This window comes from Sus scrofa, chromosome 2, assembly GCF_054392235.1.
Source record: "Sus scrofa isolate SSC_HxYL_T2T_F1_AM1 chromosome 2, Sscrofa_HxYL_maternal_Yorkshire_Landrace_v2.0, whole genome shotgun sequence".
In the NCBI taxonomy this organism is placed as follows: Eukaryota; Metazoa; Chordata; class Mammalia; order Artiodactyla; family Suidae; genus Sus; species Sus scrofa.
Window position 1 is genome coordinate 30,670,198 of NC_139384.1, and position 26,094 is coordinate 30,696,291.

At 46.5% G+C, this 26,094-nt stretch overlaps 1 protein-coding gene across 11 annotated transcripts in view; it reads right to left on the bottom strand.

Moving 5' to 3' along the window:
• The window catches only part of KIAA1549L (KIAA1549 like), a 297,338-nt gene extending 271,692 nt beyond the window's left edge, over positions 1-25,646 (bottom strand). For 5 of the 11 annotated variants that reach the window (XM_085011456.1, XM_085011453.1, XM_085011452.1 and 2 more), the window contains exon 1: positions 23,961-24,380. In XM_085011456.1, coding sequence (XP_084867582.1) covers positions 23,961-24,204 — 244 coding nt within the window. In that variant the 5' untranslated portion in view covers positions 24,205-24,380. Of the gene's footprint in view, positions 1-23,419; positions 23,620-23,960; positions 24,738-25,426 lie in introns of those variants that run through there. The other 6 variants (XM_085011458.1, XM_085011457.1, XM_085011461.1 and 3 more) reach the window with 5 other exon arrangements.
• Between the last annotated feature and the right edge of the window lie 448 nt (positions 25,647-26,094).

The window sequence follows — 26,094 nt, forward strand, 5'->3', positions numbered from 1 at the left end:
ACCGGCCTAACACCAGAGCCACAGCAACATGGGATCCGAGCTGCGTTTGCAACCCACACCACAGCTCATGGCAATGGCGGATCCTTAACCCACTGAGCAAGGGCAGGGATTGAACCTGCAACCTCACGGTTCCTAGTCAGATTCGTTAACCAGTGCGTAGTCAGATTCTTTAACCACTGTGCCACAACGGGAACTCCTAGATAGGATTTGTTTGATGATGTAGAAAGCTCCATGGGAGACGGATGGGGGGGGAGGCAAGAAACCAGGCAGGAGACTACAGAAATCATCCAGATGGGAGGTCATGGGGGCCGAGTAAAGGCTGTAGGAGGAGTGGGGGCAGATACGGGAAATAGTGAAGAGACAGAATTGACAGGACTCAAGATGTGCAGGCTGAAAGAAAGGAAAGAACCTAGGGACGCCTGGTTTCCAGCTTGCGTGGCTCCATTCAACAGGACTGGGAGGGAATTCAGCAAGAGGACCAGGTTAGGAGATCAGGCTGGAAAATAGCTGAGTGTGAAGTACCCAGAGAGCATCTAACTAGAAGCACCCAAGTCTGGGAAGAAGAGGGCTGGCGTGTTGCAGAGACTATGTTCGTGATGTGTCATGTGAGTCGTCTCCATCTAGATGTTGGCGAAGCCCTGCAACAGCAAGACAAGGCCAGAACCTTAGCCATAATCCATATTTAGGAAGCCACCACGAGAGTCATCTACTGAAACGGTGGATGGAGGCTGGATGTGGGTCAGAAGGCTCCAGGAGAGTGGTGGGACATGAGAAACAGAATTGATGAGGAGCCTGAGAAGGGATTGCAAGTGGCACGGGAGACCTTGCTGAGATGAGCAGTGTTGGGCCAGATGACTACAGGGACGCTGGAAGCAAGAATCATTAAGGGCACCCAGCTACCAGTTGTAATGTATTTTTTAACTATCCCAGCAGCCTGTGGGCTGAAGTAGAAACAGTGAATGCCTGGACCATCCCAAGGCCAAGGATATGCAGGTTGAAAAAGACAAAAGGATAAGGAAGCTGAGACATCCATGGGACTTGGGTGGATGAGAAAAAAGAAGCATGATGAGGGGGAGATGGACTAAGATGAAAGTCAGAAATCGAGAGGCTGAAACCTCAGAGAGGCCAAAAAATAGAGAGAGTGGGAATGAGGGAGGGAGCCCCCAAATGCTAAGCCGTCGTGGACAGAGTGGAATACTAGAGTCCAAGCTTTCTTTCAGGCAGGGTGCAAGCTTCTGAGGGTGGTCCAGGGTATGGCCACAGGGGAGGGTGGCTGACCTGAAGTGAAAATAAAGATGGATCCGATTAAGACACTGAGAAGCTTTGAAGCTGTGGGGAGAAGAGGGTGGGTTACCCTCATGGAGCCTGACACGGCTTGCACTAATGGCAAGGCAGGGCATGCAGAGCCTCTGAGCAGCGTCAAATCCTCAACAAATCAGGAGCCAGGTGCCTGTAAAGTCAGAAGGTGACAGCAACAAGGACATTTCAACCCAAAGGGATGCTGTGTAGAGGGTGGAAGGACAAAGGTAGCAGGGAGAAGCCGAGGGATCCAAAACCACTTCCCACCCACACCACAGAGAACAAGCAACCTCACTGCAGCACCGAAAATACCAGGCTTGTTCACCCTGGATCCTCCTCTCCTTCGCCTACACTCTACTCTGCCCCTTTCCCTTCTCCTCTGCCGATGCCGTGGGCCTCCCAACGCTCAGGGCCACGCTCCAGCCAGAGCCCGGTGGACCAGGAGGCAGGAGCCTCGGGCTCTGGGTCTGACTCTGTCACCCACCAGCTGAGCGACCACAAGCAGGCCGTTGAGTCTCCTCTAGACTCAACTTTACTCATCTAGAAAATGGGTACTCATCACTCTCTTCACCCAGGTTGGCCATGTGGAAAATAGAAGAGTCAAAGTAGGAAATTTTTCTCTTTTTTTTTAGGGCCACACCCACAGCATATGGAAGTTCCCAGGCTAGGGGTCGAATTGGAGCTGCAGTTACCAGCCTACACCACAGCCACAGCAGCGCCAGATCTGAGCCACATCTGCAACCTACGCCAAGCTTGCAGCAATGCTGGATCCTTAGCCCAATGAGCAGGGCCAGGGATCAAACCCACCTCTTCATGGATACTAGCTGGCTTCTTAACCAGCAAAACCACAACAGAAATTCCCAAAGCAGGAAAATGTTTTCAAGGGCAATTTTATTCCATAATCCCATTGAGGGAGTTTAAGGCTAATCCTAAAATGAAATTTCAATATTACTGGTTACTTAATTTGACCAAATGACTCTTCTCAGGGCCTCAATATCTTATCTGTAAAATGAAAGAGATGGATTAAATGATTGCTATCTGTCTTCTCAGCATTTGTTTATTTGGTTTGTTTCTTTCCATCTGAGGGATCTGCCAATGCCTAGTGGCATTTCTTTGACCCAGATTCCCCCAGCCTCAGCCTGCCATATTAGTGACATTTATGGCTATGCTCTGACACCCTAAAACCCTTACAGAAAACCGGTTTTCAAAATATATCCAGCGAGCAGGTGAGTGCTGACAGTCACTCAGATGGAGTCAGGAGCTATCATGAAAAATAGGCTGGACAAGAGCAATGGTGAGACTTCAAGGTCAAGGAGAGCACAGAACATGGCACAACAGTAACTCCTGCTGAATAGATGGATGACATAAGAAATCTATTGGACCGTTTTAAACTGAGTATACAGAGGCAGGAAATTCTTTTTTTTTTTTTTTTTTTTTTTTTTTTTGTCTTTTTGTCTTTTTGCCTTTTCTAGGGCCGCTTCCCACGGCATTTGGAGGTTCCCAAGCTAGGGGTCAAATCAGAGCTGTAGCCCCCGGCCTACACCACAGCCACAGCCACGCGGGATCCGAGTCGTGTCTGCAACCTACACCACAGCTCACAGCAATGCCGGATCCTTAACCCACTGAGCAAGGCCAGGGATCGAACCCGCAACCTCGTGGTTCCTAGTCGTATTCGTTAACCACTGCGCCACGACAGGAACTCCAAGAGGCAGGAAATTCCCAATATCCATCTCAAATCCAGTAGTCTCATATAAACGTATGTGAATTCCACAAAAGGTAGCTGCGACCTAAATGTTATGGTCAAGATTGCCAGCATGAGAAATGTTGGGGTCACTGAGGACAGGGAAAATGATAAGTCTCCAAGACAAATTCACAATTCGCCAAACTCAAAGGGCAAATTCAGAACCATATCCTATGGCATCTAAAATTTATTTAGATTTGGCCATAGTGTGACTCGGGTCGGCACATTTTTTAAGGACTCTAGGCCAAAAGGACAACTGATTCAATCTGCATGTGTGAGTTTTGAAGAATTCCAGAAAACTCTTCAAAATTTTTGTCAGTGTACTTGAATGTCAACCACTATGGGAGGGCGGGGAGGGATAAAAACACAATCTAGTCAGTTCTCTTTATCCCCAACTATAAGAGCCTGGATATAAACATTGCTTAGTGTCTGTCTGAAATCTGAAATGAGGAGACACACACGCTCTTTGTGGCCAGATCATACTAGAGAGATGCGGGTGTGAAAGGCCTCCGTAAAGCATACAGGACATGGCGATCAGGTAAAACCGCTTCATCTCAACCTCGGGGCTGGGACATAGCTCATCGGGCAGAGGAGGAGCAGGTGCAATCACAGAGAACATTGAGCAAAGCAGCAGACGGAGCAGAGGCTTGGGTATAGAGGGACAGAACCAACATCATTATGCTCTGGCTCCCAAGCAAGTGACATGATGAGCAAAGCAGCAGACGGAGCAGAGGCTTGGGTATAGAGGGACAGAACCAACATCGTTATGCTCTGGCTCCCAAGTAAGTGACATGACCTCTCTCAGCCTCAGCTTCACCATCTATAAAATGAAGAGTCATTTGGGGTTCCCGACGTGGCTCAGTGGTTAATGACTGGGAACCACGAGGTTGCGGGTTTGATCCCTGGCCTCGCTCAGTGGGTTAAGGATCCGGCATTGCCGTGAGCTGTGGTGTAGGTCACAGATGCGGCTCAGATCCTGCATGGCTGTGGCTGTGGTATAGGCCGGGGGCCACAGCTCCAATTCGACCCCTAGCCTGGGAACCTCCAAATGCCATAGGAAGCGGCCCTAGAAAAGGCAAAAAGACAAAAACAAAAACAAAAAACAACAAAAGAAGAGTCATTTCAATTCACATCTCATAAAACAGCTATGAAGGCTAAACACCATAATAAGCATGTCGGGCACCCAACACAGCCTCTGGAACACGGTAAGTGCAGACGGAAGAAGTAGAAGCTATTACTTCTGCTGGTAACTTACACATCAAAGAGTTGTTCAGTAAAGATATTCTCCAGTTTCAGGTAATTCAAGTAAGAAGAGTTTAGAGAGAATTTTATTCCACAATTCCCACTGTGTGTGGCAAGAATATATTGCAGGAGCAAAGTGCCAGCTTCTCAGAGTTCCCATCATGGCTCCGTGGAAACAAATCTGACTAGCACCCATGAGGACGCAGGTTTGATCCCTGGCCTCGCTCAGTGGGTTAAGGATCCGGTGTTGCCATGAGCTGTGATGTAAGTGGCAGACTCAGCTCAGACCTCGCATTGCTATGGCTGTGGTATGGCAGCTGTAGCTCTGATTTGACCCCTAGACTGGGAACCCCCATATGCTGTGGGTGTGGCCCTAAAAAGACCAAAAAAAAAAAAAAAGCCAACTTCTCTTTTAAAGATTCTATTGCTGTGCATGATTCTTAAGCCTTGCTCTGGTAAAAATCAACAACGTGGAAGGTCCCAGAGGATCACTAGCAGCATCCTAGACCCTGGGGTCCCAGATCACAGACACTCAGCAACCGCTGTCGACTTCTTAGCCTTAGGGACCCACAAGTGCATTCCTATTGTAACCCAGAGCAGGGCAGATGCTAAATTTGACAGCACAGTCCATGAGGAATGAAAATGAAATAAACTCTCTTAACATTATTCTCTATACTGCTTATTTTGCCTCCCATATTCAATTAGCTGTTTTCCTGCAATTATGTCCTAGTGCCTATTCCTAAAAAGCACTGTTGGTACCACTTGGGAAACCTCACCTAGCTCTGGCTTTACTTAGAACATTGTGCATGATCTGGAAATATGTGATTGATTTCAACATATTGGTTGATTTTGACATATGTGTAAATATCACTGGCTGTACCTAAAAGGCTAGAAAACAATAGAAGTGTCAAGACTATCTATAAACTATATGACATGTCAAAAATCATAGAAATTACTTTTCTATCAATTAATACTAAATTCTGAACAGATTATTAAACATCCTTCTTCAAGACGGCCTAATTGAGGAATCAAAAGTCAGGTTCCTATCAGCACAAGTGGGACTAGTTCTTTCCAGCAAGGGCCCGCTTTATGATGCCATGAGCCACAGGCACATAAGCCATAATAAGAGGAGCTGGAGTGCCCGAGCCTCTGACCAAAACATGGCCATGTCCTCCTCGCCGCTTCATCTTTCTCATTCTGAATTCACAAAACCGAGTGAGTACAATCCGGAACCATTTCCAAGGTTTAGGAAGAGATTTTTAAAGAATAATATTAAGACCACGGTGGGCACAGGTGACTCAGAAAAGATCTCATATGTCTGTGTGCAAAGCCAAATTAACCCCAGGGTGGGGAGAACAGATGGCCAGTGGGCAGTAGACAGAGCCAGGGGGATTCAGAACGATGGCCCACTGGATGGCCTTCCACCATGGGAGATGCCTATTTGCAGGAGGTGATGTCCATTTCACCAGATGGCCAGCTCACCTCCTAGAGTCTCAGCCACCAGGTAAGCTTGGTGACTTGAGAGAATTTTACCTCACCTGAGCAGAGAAAACAGAGGATTAAAAAGTGCATCTTCTATAACCTTTGGGATTAATGAAAATAGAATACTGGGAAGGTAAAGACATTTGAGTTATTTTCTAGCAGTTCTTTGGTTGCATGACAAGAAACCAACAATATCTGGAATAGAGAAGAAAAGTTACCCCACTTTCCTCTTAAAAACAACAACAACAAAACAACAACAACAACAAGCTCTTAGGATATTATAAACACTAACTGGCACTGAAGGATCCGAAAATTCCTAAAAAGAGAGACAATTAGGAGATATAACACATTATTAAATCTTTAACTGCAACTATAGATATAACACAAAAATTGCCCATATGGCAACCACGAACCTGAACCTAAAGATTTGAAACCCATGACGGATTATGGTTACAATCATATTTGTAAAAGGCAGACACACACACACACACACACACACACACACACACACACACACAGCATAAAAGAAAAGACACTAACCTAAGAATAGTTGTATTAGATTGTTGGGATTATGGGTGATTTTTTTCTTCTTCTTCTTTCATTGGCTATGAATAGAAGAAGAGTAAGCAAAGCAGAGCATTATCCACAGCAAAGGACTTTGTTTGCTTTACCTTCCAATCCATCGCCTACCAATCCATGGTTCGACAGCTTATGTCATCTGAGACTCACCATGAGGATCCAATCCCATCCAAACTGGTCTGGTTGCTGTTCTGTAGGACAAGTCCACTGAGCACACACACATGGATGTCCCAATGATGTCTAATTGTCTGTTCATCAAACCTGTTCTCTCTTCTTTCCAGCCCACACCACTTTTCCCGGCCTCCCTCTGCCAGTAGACAGGGCCAAGTAATGGAGCCCTAATCCACGAAATGTGGGTTGGATGATACACCCCCTCTTCAGACCTGTCCCCCTCTCTCTTTCCCCTTCTATCTGCTGGGTACAGATAATCACAGCAGCCTTGGAAGCCACAGCCTTAAAATGGAGAGACCACAAAGGAAGGATCCTGGGTCCCTGAATCACCACCAGGCAGAGAGTTCCTGACCAATTAGGAATACTCCTTTGGTCTTTATACAAGTGAGAAATCAAACTCCAGGGCTAAAAGCCAATATAGATTTGGGGGTTGGGTTGTTACCACGGTAAACCCATCTCGGCCATGATATGACTGAAATGGGACAGGTGGCGGCTGTGACAGATACCCCCCCCCATCTAAAAGAGGTGCTTCCATTCAATTTCAGCCAGTTGTTTCCATGCAAGAAGGTGGGACCAGGCTTCTGATTATTTCAAGAGAACCTGGAAATCCTGATTTTTATGGAAAAGTTTCCAATTTTTCAATGATTTTTACTTTTATCAACAAGAATTTTAATTTTTTTTTTTTTTTTTTTTATGGCTGCACCTGTAGCATATGGAAGTTCCCGGGCCAGGGACTGAATCTGAGCAACAACCAACACTGCAGCTGCCCCAACACTGGATCCTTTAACCTGAGCCACTGCAGTTGGATTCCTAACCCTCTGTGCCATGGCCGAACTCTGACAAGTGTTTAATTTTTGAAAACACGTCTGTGGACAGAAGTCCGTCCTCTGGGTTGTGACCCCTGACCTTCATTCTACCATTACCACTTATGCTATCCACGTATGTTTCATTGGCAGAATAGTCAAGAAAGGTTTTAAGACCAGAAATAAGAAACGAGATTTTACAAGCATGGTGGGAACGTACCAGGAAATTCTCTTCCTTCTGTTCCCCGAAGCACCCCCACCCCCTAGCTGTGACGTGTGTGTAAGCACCTGGGCTGAGACAAATCAGATGACCCAATCTTAAGACAGTGGGTTCTTCAACTTTAGGGGTTGTCTGCACTTTCAAACCCTAGAAACCGATTCCACAGTCACCCCACCTGTCAGCAGGGTAATAAGAAGCACTGCTTCCTGCCCTGACAGCATGGCCTGCTGTCTTCTACGCACACAGACCGTGCCCAGGTTGTGGGGGCGAGGTAGTGAGTGGGGAGAGCTATGTCTGGAGAGGGGCAAGAGGGAACTTACTTCCTGTGGTGATGGTCATGCTGTCTATCATAGCAGGGATTTGGGTCACACCGGTATATGTATTTATCAACACTCGGGAATATATGCTTGGGCTTTCTGTATTTCTCCGTATGTAAAATTTAACTCAAAAAAAAAAAAAAGGAACCACAAGGAGTTCCCTTGGTGGCTCAGGGGTAACGAATCCAACTAGTATCCATGATGATGTGGGGTCCATCCCTGGCCTTGCTCAGTGGGTTAAGGATCTGGCATTGCCATGAGCCACGGTGTAGGTTGCAGACGCAGCTTGGATCTGGCATAGCTGTGGCTGTGGCCGGCAGCTGTGGCTCTGATGCAATCCCTAGCCTGAGAATGCCATACACCACAGATGTGGCCCTAAAAAGCAAAAAAAAAAAAAAGGGGGGGGGAACCATAAACAAATATTGAACTCTAACCATGCTAAAATATTTAGGGGTGAAGGATATGCTGCCTGCAACTTTAAACGCATAGAAAAAAGATGAATTGATGGATGGAGGAACAATTAGATATATGATAAAGCAAATATAGCAAATTGTTCACAGTACCACCTAGGTGGTGGGTATATGTTGACTGGACGGTACTTTCGGTTCTCCTGTATGCTTGAAAATTTAATAAGATGGGGCAGAGTTGCAGGGGAGGTCTACAGAGTATAGCTGAAAATAGATTTATTTACACTGTGGTCAAATCTGGTTTCAAATCCCATCCTCACCACTTCCAAACAACAGTGCCCTTCGGCAAGTCAGGTTCATAAATGTTCTCTCCATCTTAGTTTCCTCCAAGCGAAACAGGCAGGACCTATCTCTCAGTGTCACTCAGTCTGCAAACGCTTGATCTAGCAACTAACAAACAGTAGCTGTTCCATAAATGGTAGCCCTCTTATTCAGAAGTCAACATATCCACAAATGAGGGCAAACGTCCAATGACACATAAAAGAAGAATCTTGTAAAATTTCTCCCTGGCTCCATCCCCAGGGAAATTAAAAGAATAAATTAATTGTGCTATTTTTATAGGTAAAAACACTGACCTTCCATCAATCAGTAGGACACTTGGAACTTCATGTCTGAGGAGACACCTACCCTGTCACACCCCCTCACGAGCCTCCCAGCGGTCACCACCACCCTTTGTGAGAGCTGGTGAGGTTTAACGACAGAGCCACATCGGGCAGAAAGATGGGAGAATTATAAGTAGTACCCGAAGCCAAGACTCCCAGCCCCCTCTCCAGATATGCAAGGGAAAGAGCCACCCAGATGGGCCTTGAGGTCTGGGACAGCGTCTGACACATGGTAGTCACTAGACGATCTTGGCTTTTAGCATAATGACATGAACTGGGAGATGGCCTTATAGTCAGAAATAAAAGCCTCCAATCACAACTAATAGGGTGCATGCCACTGAAAGATGTCCAAGAGGCCACCACAGGGACTCAGCATCTCTCGGTTTGGAAGGTGGAAGAAAGGGGTCCATTAATGACACCAGCAAATGAGGAGGAAGTGCTGACTTGGAGAAGCAAGGAAAAACTAGACCTTTCAGTGCCAGACCTATGCCCCTCCAAGAAAATGAGGTCTGGCATCTTAAAATCAGTGACAGGATGAATTACATTTTACAAGGGAGACACTGCAGGCAATGGAAGTTGTCATTTTGTAGAAAGCATCTCTGCACGTGCCTAGTAGGGGGCACACCTAAGACAACAAGATATCATAGGCTACGTGCACCAAATCTAACTTGAAATCCTTGCAATCTTCTCTTTTACATAAGTAGGAGCCCACCTAGTTGGTTAGCCTATTAAGCCCAGACTTCAAACTCTTGGGAGACGTCCTGCACTTACTGGGTAAGCCACCCTGCATCTAGTCTGTAGATGGATAGCCTCATCCTGGCGCTCAGCCAACCATCCACATCTCTTCCCAACTCCACTGTCACTTCGTTAGCTTGAAATCCGCCACAGCGACAGTATTTATACCATGGAAATTAGCCAACTTGATAAAGCAGGCCACTTGTTGTCACTGTCGTCAATTTTCATGGAGCTAGACATGAGCCTGATTTTACTGCAGTGCGGAAGGAGATAAAGTTGGGGGGAGTTTCCCATACCCACCCCACCTCATTTAAACCGCACTTTACCAATGGCCATGGCTAAAAGAGGGATCAGCCTAAGAAGGTATTTTTGGTTTTCGATTTTTTTTCTTTTTCAGTCACCCCCCCACCCCCACCCCCCACAGCATATGGAATCAAATGCTGAGGCCAGGGAACAAATCTGAGCCAGAGCTATGACCTGCACCACAGCTACAGAGCAACGCTGGATCCTTAACCCACCACACCGGACTAGGACTGGAACCCACACCTCCACAGACTCAGGCCGGATCATTAACCCACTGCGCCACAGCGGGAACTCCTAGAAAGGCATTTTTGAACCATGTACCCCTCCACCTCTTGCCTCTAGTGATCAAATGAGGGGCTGACTCCTTACTCCACTGGCCAGACTACAGAAGCCTGACTTTCCCTCCTGGGAAACAGAGAACTGGGAGAGACAGGAGGGTAGGCACCTGAATGGAAGTCTTGCAAACTCTGGCTGCAGTGAGCACTGCAGCAAGCAATGGCCCCTGTAAGGTTTAGTTATGAGGGAACCCAGAAGCTATGGATAAGCAGAGAAAAAGATAGAAGGACAGGCTCAACCTGCAGGAAAAGAGAGGCAAGAAGTCACGAGGTTCCTAAGACACAAAGCTAATAACCTCAGCCTCTCACTGCCAAGGAATGAAGTGAAGTGAGAGCTGTGGAATCAAACTGCCTGGGTTCAAATCCCACCCTTGACACCTAGCTGTGTAACACTAAATACCTTACTGTTGAATTGCTCTGTGCCTCAGTCCCTTCACCTGAAAACTTCACAGGATTGCTGTGAAAATCCAATGAGCTGATACAAGAAGTAAAGGCTCAAAAACGTTAGCTATTATTTCCATCAATCAGTGATACTGTCCACGTGGCCCTGTTGTATTTCATTCCTCTTCCAAATATGTCACACGAGAGTCGCCTGTGGCCTGGGGCCCCACACTTGAGCTAGTTAAGAGTTGAGCAGCTATGCCATCTGTCCCCTGAATCAGAATAATCTCCGAATGCCTGGACCAGTGTGTGACCTTTAGTAAATTAATTCCTCAGCCTTCTTTTAGGAGTGATAGGAGATTTGAACAAGAAACAAGAACGAAAACTTCTGCAACTGTGAAGGGCTCTACCAAACTCTGAGGACAAGTATCACATTGGGAAAAGTAAATATATCATGTTAGCCATAAGGACCAAAAAACATGTATTTAGAACATCATTTTTATTGCTGGATTAGAGACAAGAAATCATTCTTCATCCCACTGAAAAAAAGGTTTCATTTCTGTAGGATTCACCAGGTTGATTCATGTATTCACCTCCAGTGTTAATAAGATAATACAAGGAAGCTGACAAAGACAGTTCTGTGGCACTGATTTTTTAATACACTTCCATCCTGTTTAATTATATTCCAAAAAAGTTCTTAATCCAGATCCTCCCATTCTTTTCAAAACAAAGACTCATATTTGATAATGACATCTGTAGGTTTAGAGATATTTTGGCTCAGCTCCTTTCAACAAGGACTTAGAAGCAGCACTGTTAATTTCCCCACATTTTCTTCTCAGACACACTTCTCTTCAGGCTCCCTTGGTCTGCTCTTGACATTTGGTAAATAAAGAGACGAGTGATAGAGGAGCAGCATTCATCATCAGGGACGGAAGGAGAGGGGTCGGTCTGGGAGTCTTGGTTTCATTCTAGTGCTTAATTCCGTATTTCGCATAGAAAGAGTATGTTGGAAATATCCTAGACCTTCCTACTTACTGGCACTGCATAAATACCAAAGCCATTCTGTGTTTCTGACGTCAGGAGGTTTTCTTGCAAGCTAAGAATAGATTTAACATATATAAATCAAAATCACATTCCCCTCTTGTGGTTAAGATGCATTAGGCAAAGTCTCCCCTGAGTGGGCAGATGGCAGGTACAGCAATGACCTTGGGCTAAGGCTTGAGGCAGTTCCTTGGCCCTATTTACATCTCCATTAGTTGGTTTAAACACAGCGTTTAACCCTGTTCTATATGACGTTTAAAAGAGTCCATGATTTTCCTTAAACATGTGTGGAAGTATTTTCCAGAGAAGGAAGCCAAGGAGTAGAGAAAAGTAGAAGAATGGCCTAAGGGTGATATTTTAACTCTGTAGATTTGAATCCAATGTGGTTTTCAAAGTTTTTTCATTTATAATAAAGGATTTTCTGTTTCAGGAGAAGTCCAAATTTTCCTATGACAAAATTTACTTCACATGGAAAGAGAGCCACAATACAATGCTAAGTAAAAAGAGCAAGGTATTAAATCTTACACCCTTTAGTCTTAAAAAAAAATTAAGAGAGGCTATGTATATAAATATCTGTATGAAAAACTATCTGAAAGGACTCACCATACTTGGTTGACAACACAACTCTAGGAAATAGCAATGGAGCCAACAGGGTTTTTTTCATTTTGTTGCATACATTGTGTATTACTAGAATTTAATAAAGTACTGTCTGTCTCACTTTTACAATTTTTTAAAAGCCAATGAAGATTAAAGATAAGTCAATATTTATCTGGGCTTCAAGTTGAAAACAGGAGTTCCTGTCGTGGCACAGTAGTTAATGAATCTGACTAGGAACCATGAGGTTGCAGGTTCAATCCCTGGCCTTGCTCAGTGGGTTAAGAATCTGGTGTTGCTGTGAGCTGTGGTGTTGGTCGAAGACATGGCTCGGACCCTGCGTTGCTGTGGCTCTGGCGTAGGCCAGTGGCTACAGCTCTGATTAGACCCCTAGCCTGGGAACCTCCATGTGCCACAGGAGCGGCCCTAGAAAAGGCAAAAAGACCCAAAAAAAAAGGAAAAAGAAAACAGAAAAACATGGGAAAACTCTTCCCTCTTCACAATGAGATTCTTGACTGGGCATGCCGCTAATGTAGGAGGAGGCACAAAATGCATTGGTCTAATCCACCAAAATAACTGCTTAGAGTTTCTAACCACATACCCAGTGGAATGGGGAGGTGGGAAAGGGAAGGTCTTGAGGCTTTTGTTCACAGGTGGGAAAACAAAGTCCTCAAAAAGTGAAATGACTTGATACATAGCAAACAGTCAGCTAAGGGTGACCCATTTTCTGAACTCATCCAACACACTTTCCTTCACCCAGCCCTTTCTAGACCTGAAACCAAACTGTTCTAATGTCTAGGAAGTGTCCATTGGCTTCCCTGAGAATAAGAAAATGTACTAGAGGTACCTAGTGTTTTTTGTTTTACTATAGAAACCCTTGAGGAATCGTGAATCTCATTAACTCTCTTGTCTTAACCACAAGCCCAAAGGGAGACGTAAAACCAACTCTACATAAAACGCTTCAATAAAACAGAAGAGAGAACACTTCCCTACTACGTTATGGACCAACATTACTTCAAAACATTTCAGGAAAGCAAAGCTATAGACCAATATTCTTCCTGAACATAGCAAAAAAATTAGAAAATTAGACTCAGCTGGAACATACATCATGCCTAAGCTGGAGTTTATCCCAGGAATACAAGGTTGGTTTAACATCCTAAATCAGACTAAAAAGAAAAACAGACTAAAAAAGAAAAACTTTGTGATGATTTCAAGAGAGAAAGCATTTGACAAAATTAAATACTCATTCTTGATAAAAGTTCATGGCAAACTAGGAATAGAAGGGAACTTCCTCAATCTGATAAGGGGTCTTTACAAAAAAAAAAAAAAAAAAAAAACAGCTAACATCACAGTTAATAGTGAAAGACTGAATGTTTTCCCTTCAAGACTGAGATCAAGGCCAAGATGTTCACTCTCCCCATTCCTATTCAACAATGTACTTGAAATTATAGCAAATGCAACAAGGCAAGAAAAAAAAAAAGACATACAGATTTGAAATCAGGAAATAAAACCATCTATTCAACAGGTAACATGATTTTCTATTTAGAAAAATACCAAAGACTCTATCAAAAGCTACTAGAACTAGGGAGTTCCCATCATGGTGCAGTGGAAATGAATCCAACTAGGAACCATGAGGTTGTGGGTTCGATCCCTGGCCTCGCTCAGTGGGTTAAGGATCCGGCATTTCTGTGAGCTGTGGTGTAGGCTGCAGATGTGGCTTGGATTCTGCATTGCTGTGGCTGTGGTGTAGGCCAGCGGCTGCAGCTCTGATTAAACCCCTAGCCTGGGAATCTCCATATGCCACAGGTGCAGTCCTAAAAAGCAAAAAAAAGAAAAAAAAAAAAAGTTGCTAGAACTAAAGTGAATTTAGAAGGGTCACATGATACAAGACTAATATTTTTAAAATCATATTTCTATGTACTAACAAAGAAATTTTTAAAGTACTACTTACCAAAGCATTGAAAACATGAGATGCATATGTACAAAATACATATGCTAAAAACTATAAGAACATAGATGAAAGAAAAGAAAGAATACCTAAATAAATGGAGAGAGATATGTTCATGCAAAAAATTCAGTATTGTTGAGATACTGATTTTCCCCAACTGATCCAGATTCAATGAAATCCCAATCAAAATTTCAGCCATTTCTTAAAATAGAGTTGACAAGAAGATGCTAAGATCTATACAGAAAAGCAAAAGAGCTGGAACATCTATAAAGATTTTGAAAATGAAGAAAAAAGTAAGAGGATTCATATTACCCAATTTTAAGACTTACTATAAAACTTGAGCAGTGGAACTCAATAGGTAAAAATTTTACCCCACAGGTGAAATTTATCAATGCCTGGAGACATTTTGGTTATCAAACTGTGGGGGAAAGGGTAGTAGCTATTGGCACCTACTGGGCAGAGGACAGGAATGCTGCTAAATATCCTACAATGCACAGGATAGTTTCCCACAACAAAGAAGTATCCAACCCAAAATGTCAATAGTACCAGGAAACTCTGAGCTTGGAGTTTCTGTTGTGGCTCAGTGGAAATGAACCCAACTGGTATCCATGAGGATGTAGGTTCAATCCCTGGCCCCTCCTCAGTGAGTTAAGGATCCGGTGGTTGCTGTAAGCTGTGGGTGTAGGTTGCAGATGCACCTCGGATCCTGCATTGCTGTGGCTGTAGTGTAGGCACACAGCTGTATCTCCAATTGGACCCCTAGCCTGGGAACTTCCATATGCTAAGGGTGTGGCCCTAAAAAAAAAAAGAAAAGAAAAAGCCTCTGAGCTAAAGAAAGACAGTGCTGTATTGGCATAGGAGAGAAGTTTAGATCTCTGGAATAGACTAAAGTGCAGAAATAAACCCACAAATATGTGGTACCAAGGTAATTCGATGCATCTTTTCAATAAAAGGTGCTGGAACAATTAAACATCCATATGTAAAAGAATATTAACCTCAACTCTTAACCTGCACCATATGCAAAAATTAACGTGAAAGAGACCACAGACTTAAAACTATAAAATTTCTAGAAGAGGGAGTTCCCTCGTGGCTGAGCAGGTTAAGGATCCAGCCTTGTCACTGGAGTGGCTCTGGTTACAACTGTGGCATAGGTTCAATCCCTGGCCTAGGAACTTTCACATGATACAGGCGCAGCCCGCCCCCCCCCCCAAAAAAACACCTGGAGTTCCTGTCATGGCACAGCGGAAACAAATCCAACTAGGAACCATGAGGTTGCGGGTTCGGTCCCCGCCCTTGCTCAGTGGGTTAAGGATCCGGCATTGCCGTGAGCTGTGGTGTAGGTTGCAGACACGGCTCGGATCTTGCATTGCTGTGACTGTGGTGTAGGCCAGCAGCTACAGCTCCGATTAGACCCCTAGCCTGGGAACCTCTATATGCCCACGGCGGTTGCAGCCCTAAAATGACAAAAGACAAAAAAAAAAAAAATTCTAGAAGAAATCATGGATATGTGTAAACTTAGATTAGGCAACTATTTCTAACCTAGCATGTAAAAAACCACAAACATTAAATTTAAAAGTTGATAAACCAGGATTAATCAAAATTTAAAACTTCTGTTCTTTGGAAACCATTGATAAAGTGAAAAGACACACCACAGACTGGGAGAAAATATTTGCAAAAAATCACACCTGATAAAGGACTTATACCCAGAATATATAACGAAAGCCCAAAACTCAATAATGAGAAAATAAACAATCCAATTTTTTAAATGGGCAAAAGACCTCAAAAGATGCCTCAAGGTAGAGTTACAGATGGTAAATAGAAGATGCAAAGACACGAAACAACAGGAATTAGAGAAATGCAAACTAGAATTATAATGAGATAACCATTAAAGTCTATCAGAATAGCTGAAATTTAAATTTTTTAAAAAAGCTGACAAAACCAAGTGCCAGTGAGGATACAGAGAAGCAATCAGAACTCATGTACCCAGGAGTATAAAATCATATAAAACAGTCCCATACCTTGGGAAAGGGTTTGGCAAGTTTCTTAGTAGGCTGATCACATACCTAACATACAACCCAGAAATCCCACTCCTGGCTATTTACCCAAGAGAATGACAACTGCCCACACAAAGACTTTCATGCCCCAAACTGAAACAACCCGAATGCCTGTTAGCTAGTACGTAAATAAGCGAACTGGTGCAATGGAAGATGATACGGCAGGAAAAGGGATGGGACCAGAAGTACAATGACATATATGACTCTCAGGAGCGTTATAGTCAATGAAAGATGCCAGAAACAAAACATTACATACTGTACGATTCCAAACACATGGCCCTCGTTTAAAGGCAAAATTATACATACAGAGAATAGATTGGTGATTGTCTGGGACTGGGTGTGGAAGGGGGGAAAGACTGGCTGCAAAGGAGCCGGAGGGAATTGGGGGAGAGTAGAGAAATGGTCTATATCGGGATTACGGTTTTGGATCCACGAGTGTAAGCTTCTGTCAAAACCCACCATGCAGAACGCCTAAAAAGGGTAAATTCACTGTATGTAAATTACACCTTAATTATACTTAACTTTAAGAAAAAGAAGAGTGGTGGCTCATGGGTGGGCTCTTTGGAAGGCATGACATTTCAAAACTCTGAATTCATGGGTGACATTTGAAATAAGGATCCAGCCTCTCTTGAGAAGCCAGAACTCTGTCCTGAGCCTCACTGCAGATGGGCAGAAACAGCCTCTCTGGACAAGACAGGTACCTTCTGTCTTGCCACATCCTCCTGCCTGGCCCAAACACAAAGGTATTTGGGCCACTCCACCCACTGCATAAGGGTTTCTTGTCCTGAGCTACAGGCTACCTGAGAGCAGGGGCCAGGCCTGGCTTGGTCTCCACTATACCTCCAGTATTTTAGGCAAGAGTCTAACCAGGCACATGTCAGGTGCTTGATAAATATCAACACATCAATGTGACTCGCTTGCCACCATCTCACCAGCCACAATCTCTGACATTTCCAACACCCAGATTGCTAGCTGCTCCTTTGGTCCTGGAGTCCCCACCGGGAGTCACCATCCAAGGCAGCCATCCCGTGACCCAGAATAATGTGTCCCTCTGTGTGTTTAGAAATCCCCTGTAATGTGTTGTCAAGCAACAAAAAATGTTTTAGGGTCATTCCAACTATTCATTTTTGTCTGGAGAAGAGTAGAGCTGTTGTTAGTTTAAAAAAAAAATAGAAGAAAAAGAAAGAAAGAAAACCGCAATACAGGCTTGAAGGTTAATGAAAGTGACAAAGGAAGCATGCACATTTATTGTGAACATTCCCAGATCATATTCTAGTAATTTAAAACTTGAGATGAGCAGGCTTCTGAGAGGTTCTCTCAGAAGAATTTCAGTATCTCAGCTCCACAGGGATCGTCAGCTTTACCGAAGGGTCGGGGAGCAAGGAGGGGACATCTGACTTCTGTTTGATGTCAATATTAAAAGCACAACGTCATTATTGCCAAAATCTTCTTCTTTACTTCGTGTGTGGGATGGGGAAGTAGGGGAGGCAAAGTTGGGGACATTTTGCAAGTATCTTTTAAGTACTAGTAAATAACCTTGAGAGTAAAAAGTCCGAATATATTTTATCGGATTGTCTATACTGGGGCGGTGGCGGGGGGGGGGGTCCACTGAAATAAAGCACTCTTGCTGTACATCTGTAATGTTTACAAGATGAGAAAGTAGGAGTCCCTGTGCGGCACAGAGGGTTAAGGATCTGGCATTGTCACTGGAGCAGCTGGGGTTGCTGCTGTGGTGTGGGTTCAGTCCCTGGCCTGGGAACTTCCACATGCCTCAGTCTCAGCCACAAAAAGAGAGAGAGAGAAAGTACAAATATAATTGCATTCCATCTAAACCCTCTTTTGATCCACCTCCCCTATGAATCTGGTCTCCTTTACAGAAAAGACTACAAGAGGGGTTTTTTGGTTTTTTGGTTTTTGTCTTTTTGCCTTTTCTAGGGCCGTTCCCATGGCATATGGAGGTTCCCAAGCTTGGGGTCTAATCGGAGCTGTAGCTGCCGGCCTACATCACAGCCACAGCATCACGGGATCCAAGCCACGTCTGCCATCTACACCACACCTCATGGCAACGCTGGATCCTTAACCCACTGAGCAAGGCCAGGGATCGAACCCGCAACCTCATGGTTCCTAGTCGGATTCATTAACCACTGAGCCACGACGGGAACTCCAGGAGGTACCTTTTTAACTGTCTCGAATTTCTCCTCCTTTTTATTCTTGAACCCACTGCAGTAAGACGTTTTTGTCCCCTCTACTTTTGGGGCCACCAGACACCTCCACATCTCCAAACCCAATGTCCACTGCTAGTCCCTATCTAGCCTTCTTCAGTCTCTTTTGCTGCTCCCCTTTCTCCTCAGGGCTTATTGCTGAGATCTCCCCCCAACTTTTCTAAACTTTTTTTTGGCCACGCCCACAGCACGCAGAAGTTCCCCCGCCAGGGATCCAACCTGAACCACAGCAGTAATAACAGGCCATAGCAGTAACATTGCTGAGTCCTTAACTGCTAGGCTGCCAGGGAACTCCCCCTCATCTATATACTTATCTTGTTCCAGGCTGACAGCCCCCAAAACTATACCTCCAGACCCAACATCTGCCTGGAATTCCAGACTTCTTTGTTTAACATATCCCAATTTCAAGCTTAACATATCCCAAGCCGACTCTTTATTTCCGACCCCAATCCTGAGCCTCCTGTCCCCTTCCCATCTCAATTAACAGCAACTTCATCCTCCCAGTTGCTTGAGCCAAAAAGCCTTAGAGCCATATTGGCTCCTCTCTTTCTCTTCCACTCCACCTCTAATTCATCAGAAAATTCTAATTCATCAGCTGCATCTTCAAAAGATGTCCAAAATCTAACCACTTCTTCCCACTTCTAAGCCATCCTATCTGAATTCCCTACTTCCACCCCTGACCTTACAGTCTTTTATCCCCACAAGAGCCAGGGACCCTTTCTCTTTTTTTTTATGACCACGCTCGCAGCATAAGGAAGTTCCCAGAGGAAGTGAACCTATGCCACAGCTGTAACCAGAGCCACAGCAGCAGCAAAGGTGGATCCTTAACCCGTTGAGCCATGGGGGAAACCCAGGGACACTTTTCAAGCTGAAGTCAGACCATGTCACCTCTTGCTTAATCTCACTCAAAGCAAAATACCAAGTCCTCGCTTGGCCAATAAGTCCTACAGGATCTGAGCCCAGCTCCCTCTCCAACATCATTTCTTACAACCCTCCCACTATTCGCTCAATGCCACATGGCCTCCTGCTGTTTCCCAACCATCCCAAACACAATCTCTCCTCCAGGCCTTTGCAGGTGCCTACAGATCCTTTCCCAGATATTCACATTTAGGTATCCACTCAAATGTCATCCCATCAAAGAGGCTCTCCCTCATCACTCAAGAGAACCGAGCACGTACGTGAGGGGACACGTGGACACAGCCGTCAGCCTCTTGCTATCCTCTTTTCCTGAACTTAGTTCTCTGACCACCATCCAACCGACACTCATTGGTTGACTTTCATCTGCTACTTCAAGTGGGGTCAGTGAACCACTGGCATCGACATCCCCCCGGGTGCTTGTTAGAAAGGCAGATCCTCAGGCCTCATCCAAGACCTAGTGAATCAGGATGTGCCTGTTAACAGGATCTTCAAGGGATTCACATACGCAGGAAAGTCTGGAAAGCACTGGGCCAGTTCCTAATTGCCAGGCAGAGGGGAGCTCATTTTCACTCATTATTGTAACTTCTGGAAGATGAGGCACTCGAGATATACTGAATGAATGAATGAATGAATGAATGAATTGTTGCAGCTGTTTTGAATGGAACTCCACATTGACCGTATGCACAAGGTTGGAGAGAGGCAAGAAAGACATTCTAGGTCAAAATGATCCCCCATAAAGTGTGCTAAATTAGAGATTTCTTTCAAAATGTAAATATAGTCCCTGCATAAAGCAATCACTCTCACTGGCTGGGGATTACTTCAATGAGGTAATTATTGCGATATCTAACAGAATCAGCCAACCTGAGGGAACGGGAGTGAAAGAAGGCTGGAACTGTAATAAGTGCCTCCCCTGTGCTAGGCACTCAACCAGGCAAGAGGGAAGCAAAGATGACTCGGGAGCTTACACGTTGATGGGAGAGCAGAGGACCCTTCAGAGGAGGGCTTGGGGAGGCCCCAGAGCAGTGAGAGTCTTGGGTGCTGCCCCCCCCCCCGCCCCCCGTAGCATCCTGTGCTCTGGTCACAAAGAGCCCTTTACTTCTCCTCTGCCTGAAATGCCACCATCAACCCTGCCAACACCTATTCATCCTCCAAGCTCCCGGTCTTCCAGAATTAACTGCTCCTTCATGTTATGAGCTCTGACCGCACAGGATCAGTGTTCAAGGACACTCATCACCCTGCTCATGAGAAGCTTCTACACACTGTCTTCCTCTTATTCATCTCTGCATGTCCTGCTCCAGCAGAGCACCTGGACAGGGTAAACACTGGGTCAATTTCTGCTATTTTATAAGAACAGCTAGCATTCGCCGAGCATTTACCATATACCAAGGACTGTTTTAAACACTTCCGATCTGTTAACTCATCTAATCTTCATAACAACCCAATGAGACTGGAACTATTATATCCCCATTTCACAGACAAGAGAAGTGAGGCCCAGGGAGGCCAGGTCACAGAAAGAAATGAGCGCTGTACCTGCACCTAAAAGACACACAGGAAACGCTTACTGACATGAACTGGTTGGAAGAGCAGTAGTTAAGAAGATCAGGAAGTCCAGTTTGAATTTTATCCATCTGCCCAGAGCTGCAGAGGGCAAAAGAAAAGGGAGGGGGGGCATCAGCGCTCACTGCTGTAAAGAAGCTTCTTCCTGGGAGTTCCTGCTGTGGCGCAGAGGAAACGAATCTGACTAGGAACCATGAGGTTGCAGGTTCGATCCCTGGCCTCATTCAGTGGGTTAAGGATCCGGCATTGCCGTGAGCTGTGGTGCAGGTCAGCAGCTGTAGCTCCGATTAGACCCCTAGCCTGGGAACCTCCATGTGCCTGATGTGGGTTTGGCCCCAAAAGGACAAAAAGACCAAAAAAAGAAAAAAAAAGAAGAAGAAGAACCTTCTTCCCCCACACCAGCATCCCCACATCCAAAAGAGAAGTCGCCGCCTGGGAGCAAGGGTCCCCTGGAGGTGGAAGTTAGGAGCAGAAGTCCGAGAAAGGACACTCAAGGCAGAAGAACCCCAAATCCTCAGGAATATTAAAGCAAAAGAACTGGGGGTGGGCTGGGTGGAGGTGGGCTGGGAACACACTGCAGGGGCAGCACCAGGACACAGAGGTCCTCGACAACTGCTACAGCGCTGTCATGAAACAAATCCGTTTTGACCCATTTGTCAACCAAGGCAAATGTCCGGCTTAGTCTTGGTTAGAAAATAAGCAGCAGCAACAGTGCAAACGACATGACTGTCACAAGCTAGCATGTTCAGGAGCATCTCGGTATCATAGGTTTGGCTTCTCATGCACTTAAGCATCAGACTCACTCTCCAGGGAGCAGCAGCACCAAGCCGAAGCTATGCCTCAGATGAATTTCAAAAACCAGGGAGTTTGCTGGAAGTCAAAGGTCCCAGGAAAGTATCAGGTGTTCTCCTGTCTCCCTTCTGACCCTGCGTCCTCCACAAACCCCTCGGGCCTCCCTGCATTAGGTCCAGGACTGGCTCACCACCCCGGGGTGAAGCTGCCTCAGGTAGAAATCCGAGAACAAATGAAAGTGGGCAGGCAGCAAGACAGGGAGCCCAGCGTTTCACCCTTCCATCGAGAGAGAAACAAGTGATGAAGGTGAATCAGCGGCAAACACACAGGAAACCAGGGAGCCCAATGGCAGACTCTGGATCCACAGGTGAGCTGGACCATGGGGAACTGGTCATCGAGGGTGACCGCACAAAGGATGCCCCAAAAGCACAGAGGAAGCAAGGAATCACTCCACTAAGGCCAGAAAAGACAAAGGACTTTGGGGAACGACATCGACTTTATGGGTTTTTGCCATCATTTCCTAGTGATCCCCAGGATTACCACGCCCAGAGAATAAAGGACAAGACAGCAAGGCTAAAACCAAAAGATGAAGAACAGAAGTCGCCTAAGCCAGGCTCGGGCAGTCTGAAAGAAGAGCCAAGAAAAGTCACAGAGGTTCACAAGGGACAATGCACAAAAGTCGGAACAAAGATCAAAAATTCAAAGCCAAAAATTCACAGCCCATCAGAGGAAGTCATCTGACATACCAGGCTGAATGGGATCAATACATAAAATCTAAATTTCACATATTACACATGGTATCTGCACTCAAATGAAGAACATCCAAAAGTCAGTATCTCATAAAGGGTTTACAAAACTACTTAAGGATCTGATTCATCTTAAGTGAAAACGCCAAGTGTCTTTATGATCCAATGAATACTAAGGTATGTACATGTGTCTGACTCAGAACTTACCTTTTAACCATTACACCAAATACACATCACTGAAAACTACTAGAGGCGTAAAAACTGGGGGCCAAAGTTCTTCAGACATTTTTCTCAGGTCTCAGGCACACATTCAAAGATGACTGCACTTTCTAACCACTATAATCACAATAGATAATTCCTGGACAGCAACTTGCACACATAGACACCTCATGTCAGTGACCCTTTGAGGGAATCAAAGGAAACGGGCTTTGAATTAAGCTGATGAAGACAGAAAATATTTTTAACCCAAATCCCTCCTGTCTAAAATTGTGTGAACTCCCTTATAATTAGGATATATAAGCTAATTTGAGGAAAGGGGCATGCTGGGGAAAAGCACTAGTCCTTGCTAAAAACCACAGAACTACAGGATCATACTGGCTGAAGTGAGGGACATATTCCTAGATAAATGAAATGTACCAAGAGCCCAGAAATTCATCACAGACAAAAGCCTGCCTTTTGCAAGTACCATAGTAATCATTCTTATTTCAAAGGCAATTGCTGACTGCACAGTTCGTTTTGAGGAACATTAGCAGAATAATGGCCCCCAAATAGTTACAACAGATTTTTCAAAACTATCCAAGAAATTACAGAAATCTACTTCCTGAAGATTATTAGGAGTCAAAGAACTAAGCGTGGTTATTTTTAACTAACCTGCAAACAGTGGATTATATACTTGATCCCTTTGCAAGATGCAAGCAATTATTTCAGGTACCTCTATCCCAAAAGAAAAGCAGTCTCCTCCACAGAGAGGAAAACACGCCAACACGCCTAAAACTCTCTGGACCATCTCTTGCAGTTAAAGCAAAGTGGACACCCAACAGAGAGCTCAAAACGTACTGGAGGTCCCCACCCTGAAAGGTGCCCTACTAAAACACATCCCTTTTAAGGTGTCCTAAACACAGCATGTCTTTATCTAAATGAAGCGTGCCTGTGGAACCACAACGAAGGATATGCAACTAGTCCAGAAGGAAGATGCGAATGCGCCTTTTACTTCCCCGCCCAACAGTGCCTTCCCGGGAGACAGATTTCTTAACAGTTCGCCTGCTGTTGCAGCAGCAAAGGGCGGAGAAAATCCTAGCGCCGGTGCTGCAAAGACCTCTCAGCCACCTCCACCCGGTCAGGTGCTGGCCCGAACGGGCCGCCCCGCTCCTCGAGAAACCTCCCCGGGCGCAAAGAGCCTGCAAGTGCTTACCCGGGTCAGCCAGGCAGTGCTTGGGGAGGGCCGCCAGCAGCAGGAGTCCCAGCAGCAGAGGCGGCAGCGGCGGCAGCGGCGGCGCATCCTGGGACGCGGCGGCCGGAGGACACCTCACGCCCGGGCAACGCGCGGCTCCCCAGCCGGCTCGGCGGAGCCCGCCCGCCCGGAGCGGGCCCCTGCGCCCCCGCGCCGCGGGCCCAGCTTCCCTCGGGCCCTGGGGCTTCGCCTCCTGCAGAGCCATGAGTACGCTTCACACATCCAGGCCGCTGCCTCGCTCCGCACCGCGCCGGGGAGCCCAGCTTTCGGCGCCCCGGTCCTCACCGGGCATCTCCAGCCATGGACCGAGCGCCGGGCGGCGCGACTCGCTGGCTCGTGCTGCCGCGCCCGGGCCGGGCTCCGAGGAGCCGGGGCTTCACCGCCGCAGGGGCCGGGGCCGCATGGAGCCGCGGCGGGAGCGGGCCGAGGTTCCCACGGTGCCTGTCGCCGCGCGCCGGCGTGCCCGGGGCAGCGAGGGTGGGATGGGCGCCGCCCGGAGCCCCCACGCCTGGGCCGGTTCTCGCGGACAGAGGGGCGAGGCTGCGAGTCGCGGGGGTCCGCGGCCTCAAGGCGCGCTCGGGACCCTCTCTGCCTACGTCGGCTGCTGCCTCTCCGCCCAGCTCTCGCTCGCTCGGGCTCGGACTCGGACTCCGGCTCCGGCTTGGGCTCCGGCTCGGTTTCCGGCTCTGGTTCCCGGGCCGAGAGTGTTACTGCAGCTCAGAGCGGCGCCTCATTGACAAAGAAAGCACGTAGCCACACGAGCGGGCGAGAGAGGCGAGGCAGGCGCGCGCGCGCATCCCCGCGCGGAGCCACCGCGCGCCCCCCGCAACCGCGCGCCCCGGCGGGCCCGGGCCAGGGAGGGGGACCCCTCGTGGCGGTTCCCGCACCGCGGACGTCCGCGCAGCGGGGTGAAGGGGCTGGTGTCCCTTCCTCACGTTTCCCCACCGGTCCCTCAGCTGGAAGAGGGGAAATCAGCAAGAGAGGTCCTCCGGCCCGGAAAAGCCACGTTAAAATAGTCGTGGTCAGCGTGCCGTAGAGGCCAGAAAGCTCTTCAGCCTGGGGTTTGGAAAGACTTTTAGATGGGGGCGCGCTTTGTGCTGTTTGTTCACTACTTCTCTGAGGGCCCCTTGGACACCTGCATGCCCGCCCATGCACCCCCCCCCACCCACCCCCAGGAACTGAAGCACCTGTGGCCTAGTTGCAGCAACACACTGGGTTGAAACACATTATAAATATTTATTGCAGCCACCCTATATGCAAAGCTGTATGCATTGCGAAGACCAGGGGAGCGTCTTTTCATAAAAGCCCCTTCCTGAAAATAAGACAATTTGACAATCACTATCTGGTGAGCCACAAGGGCCCGGAGTCAGCGGCACTGGCCTCCTTGCTCTTCCCCTTGTGAAGCTGGATGACCCGAAGCGAGTTACCTATTTATCCCGGCTTCACACTGATTGCCAGCTCCCATCCTAGGCGTCGGAGATGTGAGTGGTGAGCAAAAGCACAGCCCCTGATCTGATGAAGTTCAAACTCTATTCATTCAGTACTTCCTGGCTGCCTGTTATGTGTCAGGCACTCTTCTAGACACTGAGGACAACAGCCACCAACGAAATCCCTGCCCTTCTAAAGTTGGCATTCCGATGGAAGTACACTGGCAATAAACAAATAAGTAATAGATAAGATGCCCGTCAGTGGGAGTTCCCATCATGGCTCAGTGGTTAACGAATCCGACTAGGAACCCTGAGGTTGTGGGTTCGATCCCTGGTCTTGCTCAGTGGGTTAAGGAGCCAGCGTTGCCATGAGCTGTGGTGTAGGTTGCAGACACGGCTTAGATCTGGCAGTTGCTGTGGCTGCGGTGTAGGCCGGCAGCTGTAGCTCCAATTAGACCCCTAGCCTGGAAACCTCCATATGCCGTGGATGCAGCCCTATAAAGACAAGGGGAAAAAAAAAAAAAAAAAGATGTCATTTGATGATAGATATGGAGAAAAATCAGTGTAAAAAGCAGAGAGGGGGCGTTACAATGTTAAATAGGAAGAAAGAAAGCCTCAACAAGAAGGTGACATTTGAGCAAAGACCTGAAGGAACATTTGAGCAAAAG